This window comes from Acomys minous (genome assembly GCF_964271855.1).
Source record: "Acomys minous genome assembly, chromosome: 8".
NCBI lineage: Eukaryota > Metazoa > Chordata > Mammalia > Rodentia > Muridae > Acomys > Acomys minous.
This window is the reverse complement of record NC_140489.1, coordinates 46,734,601-46,757,234: the sequence shown is the minus strand read 5'-3', so window position 1 is coordinate 46,757,234 and position 22,634 is coordinate 46,734,601. Positions and strand designations below refer to the sequence as shown.

Below are 22,634 nucleotides of genomic sequence, written 5' to 3'. Positions count from 1 at the left end.
TAAATAAAAAAGAGAGAGAGGGAAAAAAACAAGAAGAGGAGGCTTGTCTGTCTGCATTCTACCTCACACACAGAGAAACTACAGAGTCCCCAACTTTAGAGATCTAGTTAGCGACAAAGTGTGACCTTTCACCCAACGCGGTCTCTGTAACACGAATTCTAGGTTTTTCCCCACCCAGCTCTGTCTTGTCTCACCAGAGCCCTTACATCTGTTCAGGCAGGCAGGCATTGCTCTAAGAGATGGGCATGAGTGAGTACTTAGCACCGTAATTACACACTGGTTTCCCAGCATCACAACACACACACACACACACACACACACACACACACACACACACACACACACACACACACACCACTGCCTCTTTGTCAGCCAAGAGCAGCCCTTGTAAATGGAAGAACATGAGATTACTGCCACACAGCCAACAAAGAAAGAAGCGCTGTGCTCAGTGAGGGTGTCCTTAAATGGCCAGCCTTCCCTCACAAGCCTCAGTGGCAAAAACAACAAGAAAGAGAACAGACAGGGACAAAAGAAGAGAGCCCATGGAGGCTGGTGTCAGTAGCTATGGTAGCAGTGGCATCGGTGGCTGTCTTTAGAAGTGGCAACAGATACAATTGGCTGAAAATGACAGACAAATCCTAGAGACAGAAGACAGAACAGCTTTGCTGCCGAGGGCAACAATTGGCCACCTGTCTCTTTTCACCATCCTCCAGATCTGAGGAGGCTAAAATGAGGGCATCAGCATCCTCTGCTCAGTAGCCCTGTGGCATCCATGTGGCCTGCAGCACAGCCCTTCTGTCAGGGGGAGGATGAGGACAGTAGGAGGGCATGGGGGCCCCGGGTGTGGAAGATGCTGTTCCTAAGCATCTCCTGCATCCTGGGCATCTAGCCGCTGCACACAGGCCATTGGTGAGATTCTCAGTCCCATCCATCAGAGATGGTACCAAGTAAGGGGCCAGGGACCTGTTGGGCCCTCTGATGCTTGCTGACATGACATAGACCAACGACACTTTTCCTTCTTCCATAGAGACTGCTGGCCTGTTCCTCCCATACAGAGCAGCTATAGTCACCTCTACAGGGAATAAACAGCACCACAGAACACTGTGCTCTCTGATGTGGTGCCAGTGTTTTCTATGTTTGATTAAAAAGAAACTCCATTGAGAAAAAGGTGAAATGGTGCAGCTAGGTACTGAAATCCTTGCCCTGGTTCTCAGTAGGGCAACTCCAGCTGTCCAGCTGATGCTCCAGACACAGACACAGCCTGATTCCACACATCTCTGCATGACTTGGATGGTATTTTGAAGCCAGGTCTAGCGACACACGTTGTGAGTATAAATATTCTAGAGACTAAGGTATAAGGGTTACAAGTTTAAGGCTCGCTTGTGCTAGAGGATGTTCAAAGCCAGCCTGGGCAATTCAGCAAGACTCTGTCTCAAAAGTTTGAAAGGAGAAAGTGTGGACAGTGTAGGTCAGTGGTAGAAGTGCTTGCTTAGTGTGTGAGAGGCTGTAGGTTCAAGGCTCAATAACACACACACACATACACACACACACACACACACACACACACACACGCACACAGGCATGCACACCCCCAAAATGCACAAGATATTCTGAGGATTGCTGTAAAGGAATACTTCTGCATTTCTATAGAGAATTGAAGAAAGAGCTACAGTGATGGTCATTTAGTGACACCAGAGCAGGGGATGGCACCAGAAAGTCCCATCAGTCTCAATGACAGTCAAGGTCACCATCATCTTCCCTGGCAGCTTTCCTCCTACGGGCAGGAAGGCAGTGGCCATTAGCACACAGCTCCTACAGATTAGGCAGCTATGATGCCAGCTCTCCCACAACATGGCCTGGGACCATTACAGTTGCCAGTGGTTTATCCATACAATATGAATGGCACTGATCACTTCTCCCCCGAAAGCTTGCTGATCACTTGTGCTGGAGCCATCTGTGTGTAGGGCAAGGCTCACTCTGAGTCACCACTGTGTCCCTCCCTCCTCTGGGCCCCTTCTCAGCACTCTAGCCCATTGGCTGGCTCAGGAGAATTGCCTGGTCTCTTCATGGGACTTCTGCCTTGAGCAGTGGGGAGCTTTTGTTCGGATTCAGGGATCTGTGGCTCCTTGAGGCCAGGTCTTAATTAATGGTGTCATCATCCCCTCCCCTCAGGAACAGGAATGACAGTGACAGTGACCTCATAGAGCTACTGTCAAAATCATTGAGGTGGTCCCTGTAATATAACTCATGCACTCTTGCTGCAAAGACTTTCTCCAGATTTCCGCTCTTGCTATTATCAAAGGCTGGGCCTGCACACTTAGGATGCTCTTTGGTGTCCTTGTTGGGCGATTACAGAATCAGGTACCACAGGAGGCTGAGGTTTTATTTCAGATAAATGTGGGTCTTTCAAAAAAAAAAAATCATTCATTGGTAAACCTGTAAGATAGAGACTCACACAATCTCACTTTCACAACTTCCCTTAGTTTCTCCCCTCACTTAAAGAATTAGTATACAATTTGCCATGAACTGCAGCTCAGGTTCCCTTTAAGAAATTCCCAGGGGAATAATTAGGCACCAGAAGAGGAGATGCTGCTGCTCCAGCAGGCACTGGTCAGGGCAGGGGCGTGTAGGAGGGACTCCATCATCTAGAACTCTGAGGGCTGCTGTGCATAGGCCACAGGAGGTGCAACCCTGGGAAAGCCAAGCCTTAGTCCCTTCAGCTTCTGTTTGAAGGTTCCTTGTAGAGGGGGTTCGTCCAGCACCACTTAGGAGCTTGAGTCCATCCTGAGATGAACATGAGAGAGGCTTCTCACTAGACCCCTCACCAGGAGTATGTGTGCCTGCTCTCTGACGATCGCCAGCCTTTCTTTTCTACCCAGACCCACAGGCTCCACAACCTTAGTGCTCTGGGCACTCCTCCCATCCCAATCCCAAACCTAGGTTTATATGCTGATTTCAAGATCTGCCATTCCCTTTACCTAAGGATCTGGCTCATTCATAACATCATGCCGTTGCTCTCTGCAAAAGCCACAGAGGTACAGCATCAGTGAGTATGTGCTAGGGGTCAGGCCACGTACTTCACTAAGTGACAAGGCTCTCATGAGCATTTCCTATTTGGATAGACCTTGTCACAGCATAGCTTGCTGACTGCCTCCATTTTTTACAGTGTCTCCTGAGTGACAAGCCAAGTCACAAAGCAGGGGTGAAAGGTCTGCATTCTCACTACATTGCCATCCTGTCCTGATTTTGTCCAGGGAGGCAACATCCGTGCAGCTATGAGTGTGCCTTAAGGAGCTGCAGATGGCAAGGGGCGGGGGAAGGGAGTCTTGGAGAAGCGGGCTACACTTGGATGTCCTTTACCCTCGCCATGAACCTTGATACTGTGTTCATCCACTTCCTCATTGTTGAAACTTCCTTGGTTTACCCTCTGGGATCTGATTTGGAAATGATATTTCTCTTGTTCTTGTTAGGTAAGTGGCCTCCTAGGTAATATTTGTCACTGAGCCGTTGACCTACCACTATCTCCCCTGAAGTGGCCCATGTACCTCCTGACACCAACCCAACAACTTTGAAGGAACTAGCTTCTTCTACTTTAACCCCAGGCTGTCACAGCACACCCTGCACCTCGCCAGGGCTAAGGTTTGTAGGCCATGTGTGTGGTCCTTAGCTGACAGCCAACCACTGGACTCCCTTCTGCTCCCACTCCCCATCTTACTGCCAGTGGGTGACAGGCAGACTATCACATGTCTCCAAGACTAGTTCTGTCAATGGGACCCCAGACTCAATGCACTGATTTTACTCTGTGGTGGCCAAAGTCTATATTGAAAAGTTTTCAAACAAGTTCTATTTATTTATTTTAGAAACAAAACATTCTACTTACCTACTCAAGAACACATTTTGCCTGTGTGTGGCTACCCTTATCTAAGCTTTCAATCCTGTTCCTAGATTCAATATTACTTCTTCTTTGCAAAACAAAACAAAACAACAACATAAAAACCAACTAACCTAGGATATATTTCCCTTGGATGCCTTTCTTAACACTTGCCTCTCCTGGGAGAATAGAACCAATACAGATATTTTTATTTATCTTGTCGTTTCCACACCCATATCCTGGCCCAGAGAAGCCACTCAGCAAATTTTGGTTATGAAATTGAAGGGGTGAGTGGAAAATGAAGGGATGTGCCCGGTCCTGTCTATGCACTGAGGAATGGCTCCCCGCTGTGACTGTCCACTGTTGCCCTGGGAGGTTGGATGGTTGCTTCCCGCTGTCCCCAAGGTGACACTCACCTTCAGCTTGTGCTCATGTTCCTTGTTGACGCGGGCGAGCAGCTGAGCCTTCCTTCGGTTTAGGGCATCGATGAGCGCATCACACTGGGCCACCAGGCACGCCTCGAACTCCACACTGTTTTCCTGAACGAGGGAGCACATGGCTCAGGCACAGGAGTGGGGAGCGTGGGTAGTCAGAGAAACCAGGGCACCCTGGTCCTCCTCACCAAAGAGATGAGGAGGAGCTCTGTCCATACAGCACATGTTTCCAAACTGCTGGTAAACTGTATTCTATAGTATAAGGGTTTTGCTTTAAATTTATATGTAAAATGGTGGGTATTTGTTACTTAAATTAATTTTTATACAAAGAAACCATCTCCGCAGATTGAATTACAGTAAGTACAACAAGAAAGCTCTGGCTTGCGAGGGGTGTGTGTGCTCAGTTCTGCAGGCTGCAAAGTGGTATCAAGGAGGAGGAAGAGAGTATAGTTAAGGCAGAAAGAAGGAAAGAATTACCAAATTTACTTGAAGAAAGAGGAGACAAAGGTCCCTCAGAGTAAACAACGACCCGCTGTTGCCTCCAATGATAACAAAAGAATATAAGGTCTAAGAATAATAGGTAAAAGTGGCTGTCCCTTGCATGAAGAAGGGTGACAGTGGAGATTGTTTTGTATTGGCAGCAGCATTTTCTTGCTACAAAACCCAGATAGGACATAATAGTTTCCAAGGAAAGGGAGCTCCATAGAAAAATGAAAGAAGTGATATTAAAATTGAATGCTGGCTATAACTTTTTCACCTGACTTTAACCCATATAGTTCTTCTAATTAGCAATTCTAAGATACAGGCATTTATTAAAGGGCCTTGGATACTTTCCAATTCAACAGCTTTCTTCAAATACAGGGTCTTTGTCCGAGGCAGCATTAGACTGAGCAACAGCTCCTATGGATGCTAATTTCTGCTCTTCTGTCAACAGCCTTTGAATCCTCAGAGAAAGTCCTTGAAGAGGACTTTCACCATTGAAGAGCTTGCTGTGCCCCATGTAGGGTGGGGGTAGGGTGGGGGTGGGTGGGAGGGAGTCTTCGCCTTGAAGACTATGCTAGTGTTTTCTTATGGAAAGAACACTTTGCTCTGACTGAGAGGCAAGGCAGGGGCAAGCCTGGGGCTGCCTAGTTTGTGCCAGCAAGTGCAAAGAAAGGGCTGATTGATAAACTCTGTTGCTTTGGAAAACAGAAGGAAGTGTACAAAACTGCCAGGGAATCAACAGTTTAAACAGGGGTGTGCATATAAAAGCAGGCAGCGAAACCAGTGTGTGATGCTTTGAAAGACTGGCTTACATTAAAAATCCATTTCTGCTTTGACACGGGTTAAACGGTCACTCAGAAAGCCAGTTTACCAGAGAATTAAAGCAGAATTAAGGTAGTTTCCATGAGACAAACCTTAAAACATGTAAGAACGGTAAACAGTGCAGAAGGGCTATTATTTTAGTGTCTCATGCATTTTAAGGTTTCTCCCTTTCTGCTATAGTGGGAAATGTATGCGTTCTCAGGCACTGGCTGACCTGACCTGCTGGTCACTATGTCAACATAAATCCACCTGAAAGGGCAGTCACCAGGGGACTGAGGCTAGAAAATACCCAAGTGTCTGAGAAGAAAGAAACCTTAAGATGTGATGGGGAGGAAGACAAGAGATGATTAGTTAACGGGGGATTGGGGACCTCTAGGGTTTCAGAATTGTGGGGGAAAACCTGGTTTTGCAAAGAAATAGGCCTCTGTCCAAATGTATTACAGTAGCAACTTGGGCCTTCAGGGTGGAAGGCAGGAAGCACCTGAGACAGACAACACTGGCTTGTGGAGAAAAGAGTTGACTCAAGGAGTATGTGTGGGGCTGGCCTCTCGGTGTGTGTGTCTGCCAGTGTAGAGGACACGGGGCAGAAAGGAGCAGGATTTCCTCAGAGTGTGTTATGTCAGAGGGTCCTGCCCCTCTTCAGCTGCTGTCAGCTGTACCTGGATCTGTTGCACCATGGTGCGGAGTTGCACCAGGAACTCCTTGGCTTCTTTGGCCCTGTCTGACAATCCATTCAGCGCCTGGGAGAGCTGGCTCTGTGGAGAGAAGGAAGGAAGAAAGGGTCACACAGGGACATGTCCAGGTGCCTTGCAAGCTATAGGTCCCCCAAACCCGGGAGCCATTAGCCTGCCCTGAGTCCTCTTGTCTGGGGCAGGGTCTTTAAGGTAACACGTGTCGGGGTGGGTTCCTGTAGCCAGGTAGGAATTCCTCCCCCGGGCTCCTGAGCATTTGTTTCCCTCTAAGAGGCAAATGTTCCTGGCCACAGGAGTCAAAGGCCTCACTACCTAGAGCCCTCACTTCATTAGTTCGTTAATTATTTATTTCATTTGTTAGGGATAAGAAGCAAACTAGTGAGTCAGTTGAGTTGATCCCTCTTGACAGTACTTAGCCCAAAGGTTCATTGGGGTGGGGTGGGGGGTGGTGCAGACATGATGAAGCTGCTCAAGTGCGGGATGAAGAAGGAAGCGTTGGGCTCTGGTATGATGCTCTGCGGCCGCAAACATGCTAACCCACAAAGATAAAGGCCAGGAGGGTATAACACTCCACCAGCATCCTCTTCCTTCTCCCAAGTACACTTACTCTAGTCCACCCCACACCGGCCTACTCACCAAGGCCAAGGCCTACCTACCCTATTCCTAACTCCCCACACCACCAAATCACCTGGCAAGGTGTGTCCAGGTGAGCACAGTGCTCTAGCCTTGGCACCTGCTGAGAGGGCTGACACCCAAAACAGCAGGTCAATGAGAGCTAGGTGAAGGTCTGCCAGGGGAAAGAGGGTCTAGGAAAGCTGGCACAGGACCACTGTGGCCGTGTAGCTTCTCCTCTTTGGTTTCTGCCTTGGAGGCAGATCAGTAGCCTCTGAAAGAGATCAATGTGGTGACTATGGAGCGGTGAGGATGCTGGGTTCTCAGTATTGGAAAGCTCCCAGCTCCCTGCTCCCTGTTGGAAAGAATGAAAGGTTTTTGAGGCCTATGCTGAGGTTCTCCATTCCTTGAAGCCATTGGCAGTATATCTGAATACAAGATTCCTTCTCCTAGCAGGCTGGGCAGACCCTTCTGTCCCTCAGGCCATGGCACACCTTTCTCATCTCTCCTCTTTCCTGTGTCTTCTTGAAAGTCCAAAACCCATTCTTACTTTTCCTTTCAGTACAAACACAAAAACCTCAAAGAGGTGGCTTTTGGTCCCGTGATTATTATTTTTTTTTTCCTCTTAAACTTGTCTTAGTAAATATAAGATAGAGCACTGCATTTTCTTTAAGATATGCAGGCCAAATGCTGGGTGGACGCAATATAGGAGGGTAGAAAGAAAACAGGACTTGAAGGGGTTAAATTCTGGCCCTGTGCTTTACTAAGTGACCCTAAGAAAGGCACCTCAGTCTGAATTACTCCAATGGGAAAAGCAAGCATTGAAACAACACTTTGTCGTTGGGCTCTTGTGAATCCAGGGCAGTGCTTATGGGAACTCAGCCACTTCCCAGACGCTGCCAACTACTGACTGTTTAAACATTTATACATAGCTTTGCCTCTCTCGTAAGACAAGAACCAGAGTTCTAATTACTCTTGGACAATGCGGGCATTGCTTGAGATATTGTGTTTATTGGCCAGGGCCCTGTAAGTGCACGTACATTCTTAATAGATGTTGGGTGGTTTTAACTCATATGTGCTTTCTTCAATGCTATGCCCATAAACCCCTGATGATGAAAGACTCAATGGACAGGTTCCTCAGTAAGATCTACTGGGAAACACCCTTGTCCACTTGCCCCTTGCCGTGCACTCCAGCCCCCAGAAGGCATGGCAGCACAGCCAAGAGAAAGAGCATATGAGTCCTCTTTGCAAAGGGGCCATCCATCTCTTTAATACCATGTCTTACTGGTACCATGATGTGGGGGTTAATTTTCTCCTTAATTACTATTTCCAGGATCTCAGGAAATAAAAGAAGAAAAGGGAATCTCCTTAAAAAGCACAGCAACAAAGTGAGAGACCATTTTGGTTTTCACTGTTTCCCTTAGAACTCTACTTCGTCATCTTTCCAAATGAGTGAAGGTTTGCTGGGCCACTAAGAAGAGATGTATTTCTTCTCCTTAGTAATGGCACTTGGAGATTTGGGAGCAGGAGTCAAATTCATCTGGCTATACACACATTAAACTACCCAGTTTCTTACATTCCACCCTCAAAATTTATTATGTCTGTGTAATGTATATTATTACACTAAGCTATAAAGATTTGCTGACTGAGTACTATTACATATTTAGAAAAAGCTATGGTGGGGTCTGGGCACAACTCAGTGGACAAGGCACTTGCTGTACAAGCAAGAGCTCAACACCTACAGGAAAAGCCAGGCTCAGTGGCATATGTCTGTAATCCCAATGCTAGGGAGCCAGATGTGGGAGGAATCGTGAGGCTTGCTGGCCAGCCAGTCTAGCTGATGTGATGAGCTGTAAGTTCAGTGGAAGGCCCTGTGTCAAGAAGTAAGATGGGAAGTGATCGAGGAAGCCAGTCAGCATCACCTCTGGCCTCTACACGCATTTATGTGTGCATACCCACATGCGCAAAGTGCACACACCCATCCAACACAAACTTGAACAGATACCTCCCCACCACCACATTTTATTTTATTTTATTTTTTTAAAGATTTATTTATTGTATTTATTGCATAGGAGTGCTTTATCTGCAGAAAAGGTTATCAGATAACATTATAGATGGTTGTGAGCCACCATGTGGTTGCTGGGAATTGAACTCAGGACCTCTGGAAGAGCAGGTGGTGCCCTTAACCATTGAGTCATTTCTCCAGCCCATCATTTTTGTTATTTAATAGTAGTAGACAAAGTTCTGTCTTCATTCAGAATCTTATATGTCGGAGCAGCAAGTGAGCTCCAAAAATCAATTTTCCTTCAGAATCAGTCTCTTTGTGTCTGTTGGAGGCTGAGTGCCCTCCCCCGAGATAACAATTGTTTGATATTTGAAAAACAACTATAAATAAGTAAGGTCAAGATCTATAAACCTTCCTCAAGCTTTGTCCACTTGCAGAATGTAGCAGCAGACAGTAAAAAAACCCTGGTAGCTATTTATCAGCAGAAAGCACCATATTGTAAAGATTTATGTGTGTTGTTTTCATAGGCTCACTTCCTGGGCACAGTTATAAGTCATATCTGATTAAACATTATTACTTATTGATCTTTTTTTTTAACATTTGAATTCTAGCCTGTGCTAGCAGAGGCATTCTGTATTCAAGACCACAGAGCAGCGCTGTGACTTTTCTGTCTGTGCGGTGGAGATGCAAACTCATGGTGTGAGTATTTCTCTTAGCATCCTTGGCTGTACATAGTCTGGAGAGGGAGAAAGGTACAGTTCTAGAGTCTACAGTTTATAAAGCTTAGGCCAATGCACTTGGATTTCTTGGGTATTTGTTTTCTACATTGAGATGATCTCTGAAAGAAAAGGATATTGTTACAATGAGGCAGCCGCAGACACCCTGATGGATTTCTTGGTTCAGGACATGTTTGGAATAACCAAGGGCTCCCTGGAAGGAGGCACATTGTTTGAGTCTGAAGCAGAGAAAGAAAAGAAAACCAAACCAAACCCACCCCCTCCTCCACTTCCAGCTTGCTTTTCCCCGTCCTATGGGGATGTTTGTGTGTGAGTGTGAAGTGTTTGCATTTGTGTGATAGCCCATCAGAGGGCTGTGGGGTGGGAGGGGGAGGCTGGTGGCTTTGTGGGGAACTACTGTCACAGAGGGCTTGTGGCTAGGGATACAGTGAACACATTTTGCCACGTTTATTGTGAATCTGATACTGAGGTGTGTGTGTGTAGCTCTAGGGATTTTATATTATATACAAACGCCTCCCCATGTCTTAGCTGCATTTCCTGTTGCTGTGATTAAAACAAACAAACAAACAAACAAAAACTCTGACACCAGTGACCGCTTAAAGGAGAATGTTTCTTGTGGCTCTTGGTTTGAAGGTACGGTCCATCATGGTGAGGGGGTGGAGGGGTGGGAAACAGGGTGGTACGAGTTCGAGGCAGCTGGCAACACTGCATCATATTAAAGATGCAGAGAGCAGTTGCTGTCTCTACTCACCTAGTTTTCTCTTTACAGTAAAAACATTAATTATTGTTGCTGTTGCTGCTGCTGCTGGTGGTGGTGGTATTGGGGTGTGTGTGTGTGTGTGTGTGTGTGTGTGTGTGTGTGTGTGTGTGTGTACATGTGTGTGCATGTGTGTGTGTTTGTACATATAGGCACATGTGTCACAGAGGCACATAGGGAGGTTAGAGGACAGCGCTGGAGTCTGTTCTGCAGATTCTGGGGATTGAACTCAGGCTGCCAGGCTTACAGAACAAGCATCTTTACCCACTTAGCCATCTTTGCAGCACATTTCCCCTTTGTATGCAGTCTAGGGCCCAACCCAGGGAAACTGCAGACCACTATTAGGTCACATCTTCTCGCTGCGATTAACCTATCAACGTCACCCTGTAGGCTGTTCTGGGAGGCTGCTCTGCTAGGTAACTGCAGACCCTGTCCAGTTCATAACCAACATGAATCGTCTTCATCGCTAATTTGACTGTGACAAAGTCTGTCTTCTTTCCCAAAGTCTAGTAAGGCTCCTGGAACCCCCTTTTCCATTGGGCCTCGGCCTTGGTTTGTAGGACTGGGATGATCAACACAGTTGCATTGTATCCCTGTGATGAACCCCTCCCCCAGCTGAAAGCACTTGCTTGAGAAAACCCAAGGCCACATAAGATATATAGTTATCCAGCACCTAAAGACAGATCCCCGCATCCCAGTCTTTGTGGTGGGGGTGAGGAGGGAGGGCTGACTTTAATAAGTGTCATTGAGCAAACCTAGATGGGGTTTGTGTAGATGAACCATCTCCTTCCTGATTTTTACAGTTCTTTTTTTCTCACCTTGACTATACTGAGTTCCGGTTCACCCCTCTCTGCTCCCACATTCTCCCTTACACACCATCCTTCAGTCCCTTTGGTACAAATGGAAGTTGGGTTTAATTCCTGCTAGGCTGTTTTCTCTGTTGCCAGGCAAGATTGCCTACTAAGAACCTGTCACGTCTTTAACCAGTGTTTGGCTTTGTCTGTTGTTGCCAGTTGCTAACCTTGCTGTGACCCAGGAAGACCATGTGGCCCTTGGGCAATGAGCTTCCCTTGTAGAAGGCACATGTAGCGTGTGTGAGGGAACCCTATGGGGGGATGCTAGCTTCCCACCAAGCCCTCACTTTCCTCACACACTACACAAAGCTCACCATGTCTATGAACCTGACCCTGACTTGTGCATGGGGTAGGTAGGTGGAAGGCTTCTGACCTGATAAACCCTTACATGTCGTCTCCTCTCTGTATCGCTCAACCTGCATACGTAACCATACAGCAAAATGCTAGGAATGCATAGCCCCATTTCCTTCCCTTTGCTCAACAAGTCATATCCAAGTGTGCCAATTTTTACTCTCATTTTTAAACCATAAAAAAACTATCAGAAAGTTATTGTTCTATCAGCAGCAACTGAACCAGATAGATAGGGCATCAGGGTCAATATAGCATCAGAGTTCAAAAGACAGACTTTAAAGTCAGACAGGCCAGTACTCAGATACCAGCCTTTTCTAGTTGTGTAATCACAGGCACATTTCTTTTTCTTTTTCTTTTTTTTAAAGATTTATTTATTTATTTATTTATTATACAGTATTCTGCCCAAATGTGTGTCTGCATACCAGAAAAGGGCACCAGATTTCATTATAGATGGTTGCTGGGAATTGAACTTGGGACCTTTGGAAGAACAGACAGTACTCTTAACCTCTGAGCCATCTCTCCAGTGCCCTACAGGCACATTTCTAACTATTGTGCACACTGAGGTGCTCCGGCCAGAATCCTCTCCTAGTGGCTGTGCATCCTCAGAGCTGCTGCGAGCACTGGATGCTCACAGATTGTACAAGACATTGCTCCTGTTGTGACAGCAACGGCTCCCATCCACGGGTGTCCTGCTACCAAAGGACTACCCCAACAGCAGAATTCTGGGAGACTGGCTGAAAGATAGAGTGCTTGCCTGGTACACGCAAAGCCTTGTGCTTCGCTACAAGCACTGAAAAAAGAATCATAAATAAAAAGTATATTTATTAGGATAGTCTAATAACCAGACAAAGAGGAATAGCTTCTCCACCTCTTAGCAAAAACAAAACCTATAAATAAATAAAAGAGCCTAGTGGTGGTGTTTTAATCCCAGCAGTTGGGAGGCAGAGGCAGGTGGATCTCTGAGTTGGATGCCAGCCTGGCATAGTGAATTCCAGGACAGCCAGAGCTACAGAAGACCAGCAATGATGATTGTGGTGGTGGTGGTGGTGGTGGTGGTGGTGGTGGTGGTGGTGGTGGTCGTGACAATGATGATAATAAACAAACAAACAAACAAAATGCCCACTTTTCCAGCAAGACACAGCCAGTTCTGATCAACATTTAAGCTCTAGATATACTCTTCAAAGTCGTGACCCACGACTTTCTATGCCTCAGACAGTAGGCTCTCAAACTAGAGACCTATTTCTACGTGACAGGCTTTTTCTTCATTAAGATAAAAGGCTTCCCTTCTGGCCTCAGGACACAGTAAAAACAAGCTGCCCTTTTGCTCAGAATTTATAGTTTCTTAGGTGAAATTGATTGGCTGGTCTCCGTGGCTCCTTGCTTTGGTGTGCTTGGGGCAGTGAGAGACTTCACACAGGGTCTGCTGTGATGGAAGGTGGGAAACTAATAAAGTGGTAGGGTGCAGGCTGTGAGGACAGCAGCACTCCTCACAGGGCTGGGCCGAGGATACCTGAGTCTGTGTATAGTCTAACTTGAATATGTGCGCTGCTGGGGTGTCACCAAGTATGAACAGCTTGGGCTCAGGAATATGTCTTTCTTGAACATATTATATGTTAGTGTGTGTATTTATTAGTGTGTACAAACACTGGATTTTATTGGTCTAGAGATGAGGCCACCACCTTTCCACACACATGCTGCCTTTTCCTGTGGAGAGCTGTCCCCAGCAGACTTTGGGTCATCTCCTCTGGGTTCCCTGGGCTGCCCTTGCTGCCTTCTTGTCACACTGTACACACTGTCCCTACAGCTGGAGCAGCATCTGTTGTCTGACACTTCGGGGAACATTTGGAGATGTACCAACAGCTCTTAAGATGAAAACTTTTAGTCACATGATGAGGACTTTTGTTGACCAATTAAAAGCTTGTTATTAGAAACCAATGGGATGGAGCCAGTCAATTATGGAAATGTGCTTTTTACATAGGGAGGTTTTCACTGCTTCCTTCCAGACTCAGGGTAAAGTGTTAAAACAGGGAAACCCTACTCATCAGTCAGTTTCCAGAGAGAGCTGGCTAGCTAGTGAAGACAAGAGTTTTTATTTAAGAAATAACTTTTTTCTTATTTCAAAAGCAGAATTCATTTAAGAAAAATTAGGTAGTAAGTTTGGAAGGACAACTTCTCAATTTATTTAAAAATATACTAAATAACTTTGAAAAAATCTTGATATTTGCCTTTGGAACCTTGTATATATTTATATGCAGATCTCCATGTCCCTAAGCAGTGAATATCATCAAAAGTTGGGTCATGTGGGTTATTAATTGCTGTCTTGAACCCCTCCTTTCATTTACTGTAACACAAATATCTTTCTAGTTTCAGTAGCTATAAAACACTTAGACAGTAGTCACAGTAGGCTAGAACTGTTTGTAACATTTTAAATATATTGTCTCATTTGGTTTTTGAGGCAATTTTTGCAGTTGATAGAATCAAAAAGAAAGGTTAAAAGTTCTGAAGTCAGCTGGGTTTGGTGTAGAATGTTTTAATCCCAGCACCTGGGATTAAACTCTGTGAGTTCCAGGCAAGCCTGGTCTACAAAGGAAGTCCAGGACAGCCAAGGCTACGCAGAGAAACCCTGTCTCAAAAAAACAAAAGAAAAAGAAGAAGAAGAAGAAGAAGAAGGAGGAGGAGGAGGAGGAGGAGGAGGAGGAGGAGGGGAGGAGGAGGAGGAGGAAGAGGAAGAAGAAGAAGAAGAAGAAGAAGAAGAAGAAGAAGAAGAAGAAGAAGAAGAAGAAGAAGAAGAAGAAGTCACAATACTGTTAAGACTCATAACAAGGCTTCCAAGGCAAGCAGGCTGGGTCCAGAGTCCATGCTATTAACTTCAGAGCTGAGTGTAATGCACTCTATATATCACCACAATTTACACGATTAATTCTCTTATTTTTACCATTTATATTGCTTTCATATTGTAGCAAAGAGTTGAAATGAAATTTGTGTTGTAGCTGTGTGAATATAGTGTAAATTATTCCTACCTCTAGAGGTGAATATGCTTGGTCAACCAACAACCACTCCTGCTTAGAGAGTTGAAAATCAAGTTGGCAAAATTATCCCCGAGGAATGACCATTTCTACTGCCACAGAAGGTGGTAAGACTAACACTTGCAAACAGTATCCGTGGCATGGGCATGTATAGTCTGATAGGCTAAATAAATAAATAAATAAATAAATAAACAAACAAACATCACTCACTCACTCAATCAATCAATCTTGGGGATGGAGAGATGCTTGAAGATTAATATTGGCTGCTCTTGCGGAGGACCTGTGTTCAGTTCCGAGCACCCACCTGGTTCACAACCACCTGTAACTGTAGGTCCAGAGGATCCAATACTCTCTTCTGGTTTCTGTAGGCTCCTTGGCCACACACACACCCACACCCACCCTCCCACTCCCACACATACACACACACACACACACACACACACACACACACACACACACACTTAGCCCCACACAAACACACATAAAATAGAATATATCTTATAGAACATTAGAAGAGAAATCTCAGTTTTCAAATTTACACTTAAACATTGCTGGTGTGATATTTAATATTCAGTTTGGAAAAGAAATGAGCTTTGTCCCAGGCTTCCTAGTCTTTTCCCCAGCTAAGGAGAAAATTCATGCAGATGGCATTTGCAAAGCATTTGGAAGAAGTCTTGGTGCACAGAGAGCTTCCTAAACATTTGTGAAACAAGCTTCCCTGAAAACCAAAAAAGCTGAGCACAGACTTGGAAGGGGCAGTGTCTGGTGGAAAGGAACTGAAGTCATGGTGTTCCTGTTTTAGCAGATCGTGGCCGAAGTGTCTGGTCAGCAGAACCTCATTATTTTGTGAATGGAAGCATGTTTACGGTCATTTTCAGTAAGCATTCAATAGGCACCTAAGAATACATTCTCCCCTTACAGACAGGCATACATACGACCAGTCCACATAACACATGCTTCAGAACTGTCACTGGATTGATTCAATGGGTCACTCAGGTAGCTTTACTTTCTCCACTCTGATCTCTGAGTTTTAATAGATTATCTACAAGACCCTCAAGACACTTACAATGGGCCAATAGAAAGATTGGCCCATTTCTGGAGCAGTTCTAGTTGGGGGTCAGCTGCCCAGAGTCTCTGCAGCGATTCTCAATTGGGGCATAGGTCAGATCAGACTGGCCTGTCTGGATTAATGGTTGGCGAGGGAGGGCTCAGCATTCTGTGGGTGGCGCCATGCCAAGGCGGGTGGGTCTGGACTGTACCGCTAAGCCTGAGCCTCAGAGTAACCCCGTCATAGCCTCCGCCACGGTTTCTGCTTCTGGACACCCTGCCCTGACTTCTCTCAGCCGTAGACCATGACCTGGACGTGTAAACCAAACAAACCTTTTCCACCCCAAGCTGGGGAGGAACAACAAAAAAGGCAAACTAGGGCAGGAGCCTTCCATGCCGAGACTGTCGCTGTCTCCGATGGAGATACCGGTCACTTCTCAGGCTCTTTCGTTGGGGTTAGACAAAGAGGTAGGGAATTGAGAAAGGGGGCATATTCTCAAAGAGACAACCTACAGCTTTCAAATACTTGCGTGTCATCAAGCAGGCCTCAAGCTGCTTGTCACTGCTGAGTTAAAAATGAATCTGAAGAGCAGCTGGGGCCCCTAGACTAGTCACAAAGCTAGAGGGCACATCGATGACAAGAAATAGAATTAGTCTCCCCACCCCCGCCCTGGTTCAAAATGAACCAAAGCTAAAAATGAACTCTCAGAAAATTCAGTTGGCTAGCTCCTGTCTCAAACACCCATCCTGAACATAGGGCCACGCAGAACGTCCTGTACCTAAGTTAAGAAGGACAGAAATGGAATGTGGTTAATTGTTTCTTCCCTGGTTGATCCATCACCCTGAGCATACTCTGTCTTCATATCTTCACCAATGAACGTCTCAGTGGACAGACTGAAACACCAGGTTCCTTGTTATCTCCTGGTGTGCCCACCTTGGCCCTACAAGGTCACCTTTCTAGTTCTACTCTATTTAAAGCTCCCGGGTTTTCCTCTGGTTTCTAGTCTTTAGGGATGTGTTATAGGAAAGGCATCCTGACCCTTAGGTAACCTCACACGAGAGCCAAGGGCATGCTCTGATTTCAAGCTGCCAGCTTTTCTTCTGCTGCTGGGACTCAGAAACATTCAAAACCTAGTCACATGGCAAATGCTGCTTCTATGAGAGGCCCAGTCCCTCCCACAAACACATGATTTTACTTCCGCCTAACTGGAAGTGTGGCTATAACCCTTAATCTTCACTGTCAACTTGATGAGATTTAGGGTCACCATGGATACAAATCTCAGCGTATGTCTATGCGAGATTATCCTACACTTCATTTTCATCAAAGGTAAAATCAACCAAGATGACATCATAATTCTGAACAACTATTCTCCAAATACAAGGGCACTCACATTTGTAAAAGAACTATTAACAAAGCCTAACCCACACATCGATAACCACACATTAATAGTGGGAGACTTCAACACCCCACTTTCACTGAAGGATAGGTCATCAAAACAGAAACTAAGCCGAGAAATAACATCATTAACCAACGCCATGAATCAAATGGATCTAACAGATACTTACAGAACCTTTTACCCAAACACAACGGATTATACCTTTTTCTCAGAACCTCATGGAACCATCTCCAAAATTGATCACACAGTGGGTCACAAAGCAAGCCTCAACAGATACAAGAGGATTGAAATAATACCTTGTATCCTATCAGATCACCATGGTGTAAGGCTGGACTCCAACAATAACAGAAATAACAAAAAGCCTACACACCCATGGAAACTAAACAACTCTCTACTTAATGACACCTGGGTCAGGGAAGAAATAAAGAAAGAAATCAAGGACTTCCTGAAATTCAATGAAAATGAAGGAACAACACACATCTAAATTTGTGGGACACAATGAAAGCAGTCCTAAGAGGAAAATTCATAGCACTAAGTGCTTTTATAAAGAAATTGGAAACATCCCACATAAGCAACTTAACGACACATCTGGAAGCCCTAGGGGGAAAAAAGAAGCAGAGAGATTATCCAGATTAAATTGAGGTAGGATGACCTACCATAAACAGGAGTGGTACCATAGTAGGCTGAGATCTTTGGCTGACAAAAAGGAGGCTGGGGCTTCCTGACAGTGGGCATGATGTGACCACCATCCTCCTGCTCCATGTGTTCCCTCCTGTCTGGCCTGTATCTCCTGGATCTACTTCCTTAAGCTTCGTTTGTCAGGTGTTTTAGCACACCAGTGAGAACAGTAGCTGTGGCAGAAGCTCAGGGGACCTCAGGGAATCAGGGGAGTCTAGGCTGCAGAGCGAGGCATGTCACAACACAAACCACCTCTGTACACTCCTCCCCCAACCCCGAGAAGAATTCTACTCTTCAGAGTGACCCCCACACACGATAAGGCTTGTGACACAATGCAGTCCCTCCTGGCCAAGTCACAATGCAGCTAGTGTAAGGAGAGCATTTGGCATGTGTGGTTCATCCCTGTCTTTGACTATGAGTTGGAGACCTTTGTCCCTTTCCTATCAATGGCAAAGCACACAAACTTCTCTGGCGATCCTAAGATTACACTGAAAAAACTCAAACACAAAGAAAGTCAACTGCCCTTCCTCTCACCATCGTTCCACAAACAAATTAAAATACAATCTTACTCTAATAGCTGACAAACATTGGGGTACCTTAGCTAGTGTCTACATTAGATTTAGGTTTTGCCTTACCAAGACGGATAGCTTTGCTGAAATCCAGTATTTACTGGCCGATTTCTATCTATACTAACACTAATAGGGATCATCAATAATGCCAGGAAGATGGATTTAGCTGTATCTGACTTTTTTTCACCCTTCTGCTCAATATCTTTATCAGCCTGTTTCCATTCAAGTGAACTACAGCTCCATCCTAGTGAAAATAGGGATGGTTTCCATGACAACAGTCTTCTCTCATTGAGGTACAGTTTAAGGTTTGACTCCCACAGAAATGCATCTTGCCGTGGGACCTGGCTGATTTTGTAAGTGACTAAATAACTGTGTGGTGATTTCCAAAGAAGAGCCTGCAACAGGGAGCAGGAACAGGGGCAGGCAGTGCAAAGTGACCTACTGCTGACATCACACAGAAATGCACAGGACGTCTTGGCTAGGTGGCAGCTCCCTCCATCCCAGGACCTTCCTCCCAGGACCTGGCCCTCTCCAGAATCACAGTGAAGGTTTAATTCAAGATAAAGAGAAGGTTTTTGGTAAGGACATGTTACCCACCACCTGCCTTTTCTCTTATTTCCTTGAAAATATGAGGTTCCCAGAGCTATTCTGAAGGCAACCGGGAGGCAAGAATTCCTTGTTATCTGCTGCTCAGTTAAGATTATCAGTTACTATTGTGTATTTACCCCCCATTTCTCTTTCTTAGCAACCCCTGTTATTTTATTGCATTACTTTAGAAATATATCAAAACTTTTCATTTTTTAAAATTTAATTAAAAGGCTAAAATGATAATAAGTGTCTTAAATAATACCTTATAGATACATTTACTAGTAACACTCATATAAATGGATAATTCCTACATGTGGGAAACTTTAAAAAGCTCCCAATCCAGTGACATATAATTCACCAAGTGAATTCCACGTGACCTCACATCCCTGAGGACACTAGGCGCAGGGTTTCTTCTGAACTGGGCTTCCCTGCTGAAGCAGCAGGCCCACAGAAGCCAGCTGAGGTTGTCAGCACAGATCTGAGGAAGGATGCGTGCGCAGCTTCCACTGTCTGCGACTGCTCCTCACAGCTCTGTGGAGGGCAGAGAGAGAGGCTATATCAACCCTCAGCATGATGCCACGTATATGAAGAGACTGGCTCTAAAAGCCACTGTGAGCTGTGAGCGGGTCCCTCAGTACCTAACCCGTGCTGTCCCCACCCAGCAGAGGATAATGACTGTCACGGTGCCAAGTTCTGGCCTCTCTGCTTGGCGTCTTTCTCTTGTCCTCTTAGGCCATCCCTTGGGGCCATCTCTACTCCTCCATTAGAAACCCATTATCCTTTCAAGGAAATTCATTCCCATTAAAATTTTATCTAAAACAAAGATTTCTCTTTTAAATCTTTCATTTCTCATTGTCAAATAAGACTGTGTAGTTGAAAGAACTTCCAAGTGTTGGAACAATGTTAGTGCGGAAAGGAGGCCTTGATATCGCTTTAATGTCACTGCTGGCTAAAAGGCAAACCTGACTTGGTCTTGGAGGATGAAGTCTTTTATTTCTCTCCTCTGGGCATCTTCCGCTGTGGGGTAGGACTATTCCTCTGAGGGAATTGGCAGCCTGGTCCTACCAGAAGTGTTAGAGGAGTTGATGTCTCCAGATGAACCTTCCCTAGGATGCTGGGTATGGTCTGCTTGGTTGCTGCTGGCTGCTCCCCATGCCCCAGACCCCGATGAACTGTGAACATAGGGCTGGCCTTCTCGCCTGCTGCTTTTGACCATGGCTTCTCTCTGATCCAGGTGTGTGTGTGTGTGTGTGTGTGTGTGTGTGTGTGTGTGTGTGTTTACACCCCTCAATCCACCATCTCAGGCATAGAACACAAAGGGTCTAGATGCACATCATTCAGCAATAGAGCACTTGCCTGGCATGTCCAGGCCCTGGTTTCAGTTCTTCAACTGCAAAACTGAACACAGCACAACATCACCTAAGCCTCTAATCGACACTGTTCACACACCTTGCTTAAATGAGGCCCTGAAATGCATATATTGCATCTGCTACTGTTCCTCTTCTTCTGAATGTTTCAGTGAAGTACACTGGGTTTGTTTGTTTGTTATTCCTTTTTTTTTTTTTTTTGACAGGTGTCTTCTTGGTTGCTGTGGTGTTTAAATATGAAGTGTCCCTCACATCTTAGGTATTTGAATGCTTGGGTCCTGGTTGATGGCACTGTTTGGGAAGGTTGTGGTACCCTTAGAAGGCAGAATCTTGTTAGGGGAAGTAGGTTACTGGGAGCCACCCTTGGAGTTTTACAGTCTGGCCCACTTCCATTTCACTCTCTCTTCCCGACTGCCAGCAGCTTCCTGCTCTTGCTGCTGTGTCCTTTCTGGCCTGATGGCATGATCTCCTCATTGTAAGCCAGAATGAACGCTTTCTCCTTTAAGCTGTTTCTCACTCAGGTGTCTGGGCACAGCAATGAGAGAAGTAACTGGGGAAACAGAAGTAACTGCCTTCTATTTAGAACAATTACCTCCTGCCTACTTCTATCTGTAGATTTAAAAGGAACTCAGGTTTGACTAATGACCAATTGAATGGAGTTAAGTGTGAAGAACGGAGGGAGTGAGAGGAAGAGGCAGGATCTAAAAGGTGTACAATATGTGTTATTTTGAGTCTAGTGAGGCCAAAGGAAGAAGATGGATGCAGGAGCAAGAGAGAGGAAAGAGTGGATGAATCAGGCTTGGGATCCTGGGGTAGCACTGTGGTGTTTAGTGACCCCAGAGGATCAATTATCACCTCCATGCCTGGCCTGTTTGCATCCCAGAAAGCTAGGTAGTGTTAACACAAAAACAAAGGCAAACCAAAACAACAACAACAAAACCCACACCTTTCATCTTAAAGGGAACAAGAGATAATTTATTCTGTGGCCATTTTGAGTGACTATGGACCAGGAATACAGGTTTAGGTTGCCCCCAAATTCCATGTTACATAGAAGTAGTTTCATAGTTTTGCAGAACAAATAAAGTCATAAATCAAGGTGAGTTTAAAATACCTTGGCAAGTACATCAGAGAGGCGATCACAGCAAGCTGTGGGAAGCTCTTCTATAGGTCTAGGATGCTATCTGAAGACATTTTTAGCTTTGAGGTTGGTGAAGCCAGTGGGTCTGCTGAGTTGATACATTCCAAAAGGTTTTTATGTATTGGCGACAGGATGTCAGTTCTGATGCAGAGGTGGATAAGGAGTGGTTGGGAGGGTGTTGAAACTAGCTCAGGTGAAGGTAGACTTTGGACCCGCAACACTGCAATCTTTCTGCAGTTGCAATCAGTCTCTACAGACAGTTTTTTTTCTCATTCACTCTCCATAGGGAGTCTGATGCTGAAGAGTTGGAGGAAAAAGAAGATGGGTGGCATGGAAGCTTCACATGAAACTCGACTGGGGAAAAATATTTGGCAGGTGTATGTGAGCGCCCGTGTGCATGCACGCAAGTGAATGGTTTTGGCTCCACGAAAAAGACCCCAGAGTCTGCAAGACATTTTTAACATTTCACTGAAATGCAAGAAGCAAAGTGAGGTTTAGCTCACCCTCAGTGGCTCGTGAGTTTCAGCCTTTCCTACTCTCCCCAACACTACACCCATCCACCCACCCTGTGGCCTGCAAGTTTGCAAGATCACATGTGGGGACAACGACTTTATGGAGACTGTGAACAGTTCCTTCCACAGTGGCATAAAGTAAATCCTTGTAAGTCCATATACCCCCATCCCTCTCCCTCTATAGTTTCATCTTGCCCTTTAGTATATCTTTTAGTGATTTCAATTATTTGGCTGAACCCTACTCAACACAGAAGGATAAGACAGTGTGGAATGCTCCAGTATTCCCACCCCCATAGGTAGCACAAATCAGATTTGATGGATTATTTAAAAAAACAGAAGACAGGGTGTTGGGAGCAGGTAGAGAGGTGAGGAGCAATCTGGAAGGAATTGGGGGAAGGGAAGGGGGTGAAAATGATCAAAATACATTGTATGAAATTCTCAAGAAATTTAAAAAATGTTATATACTTTTATAGGGATGTGGAAACCATCTAATTCTAGAATAAACAGATTAAGTCTCCTTTGATGATACAAAGAACACCGTGCATATAAATAATCAAAACACAAAACCCACTCTACATCCACTAGGATGGAGACAATAAAGGGGGCAGGCAGGACAAAGTGTCAGTAATATGAAATCAGGAGGCTTGAGCCTTGCTGGTGAGTGTGTAAAATGGTGTAGGGGCTATGGAAGATG

The 22,634-nt window shown here is 45.3% G+C and overlaps 1 protein-coding gene across 19 annotated transcripts in view; it reads right to left on the bottom strand.

Annotated features, from left to right (window-relative positions):
- Positions 1-22,634, bottom strand: part of TRIM9 (tripartite motif containing 9) — a 107,989-nt gene that overhangs the window by 43,375 nt on the left and 41,980 nt on the right. For all 19 annotated transcript variants that reach the window (XM_084793228.1, XM_084793220.1, XM_084793235.1 and 16 more), the window contains exons 2-3: positions 6,270-6,365; positions 4,288-4,410 (exon numbers count right to left, since the gene is read on the bottom strand). In XM_084793228.1, coding sequence (XP_084649354.1) covers positions 4,288-4,410; positions 6,270-6,365 — 219 coding nt within the window. The remainder of the gene's footprint in view (positions 1-4,287; positions 4,411-6,269; positions 6,366-22,634) is intronic.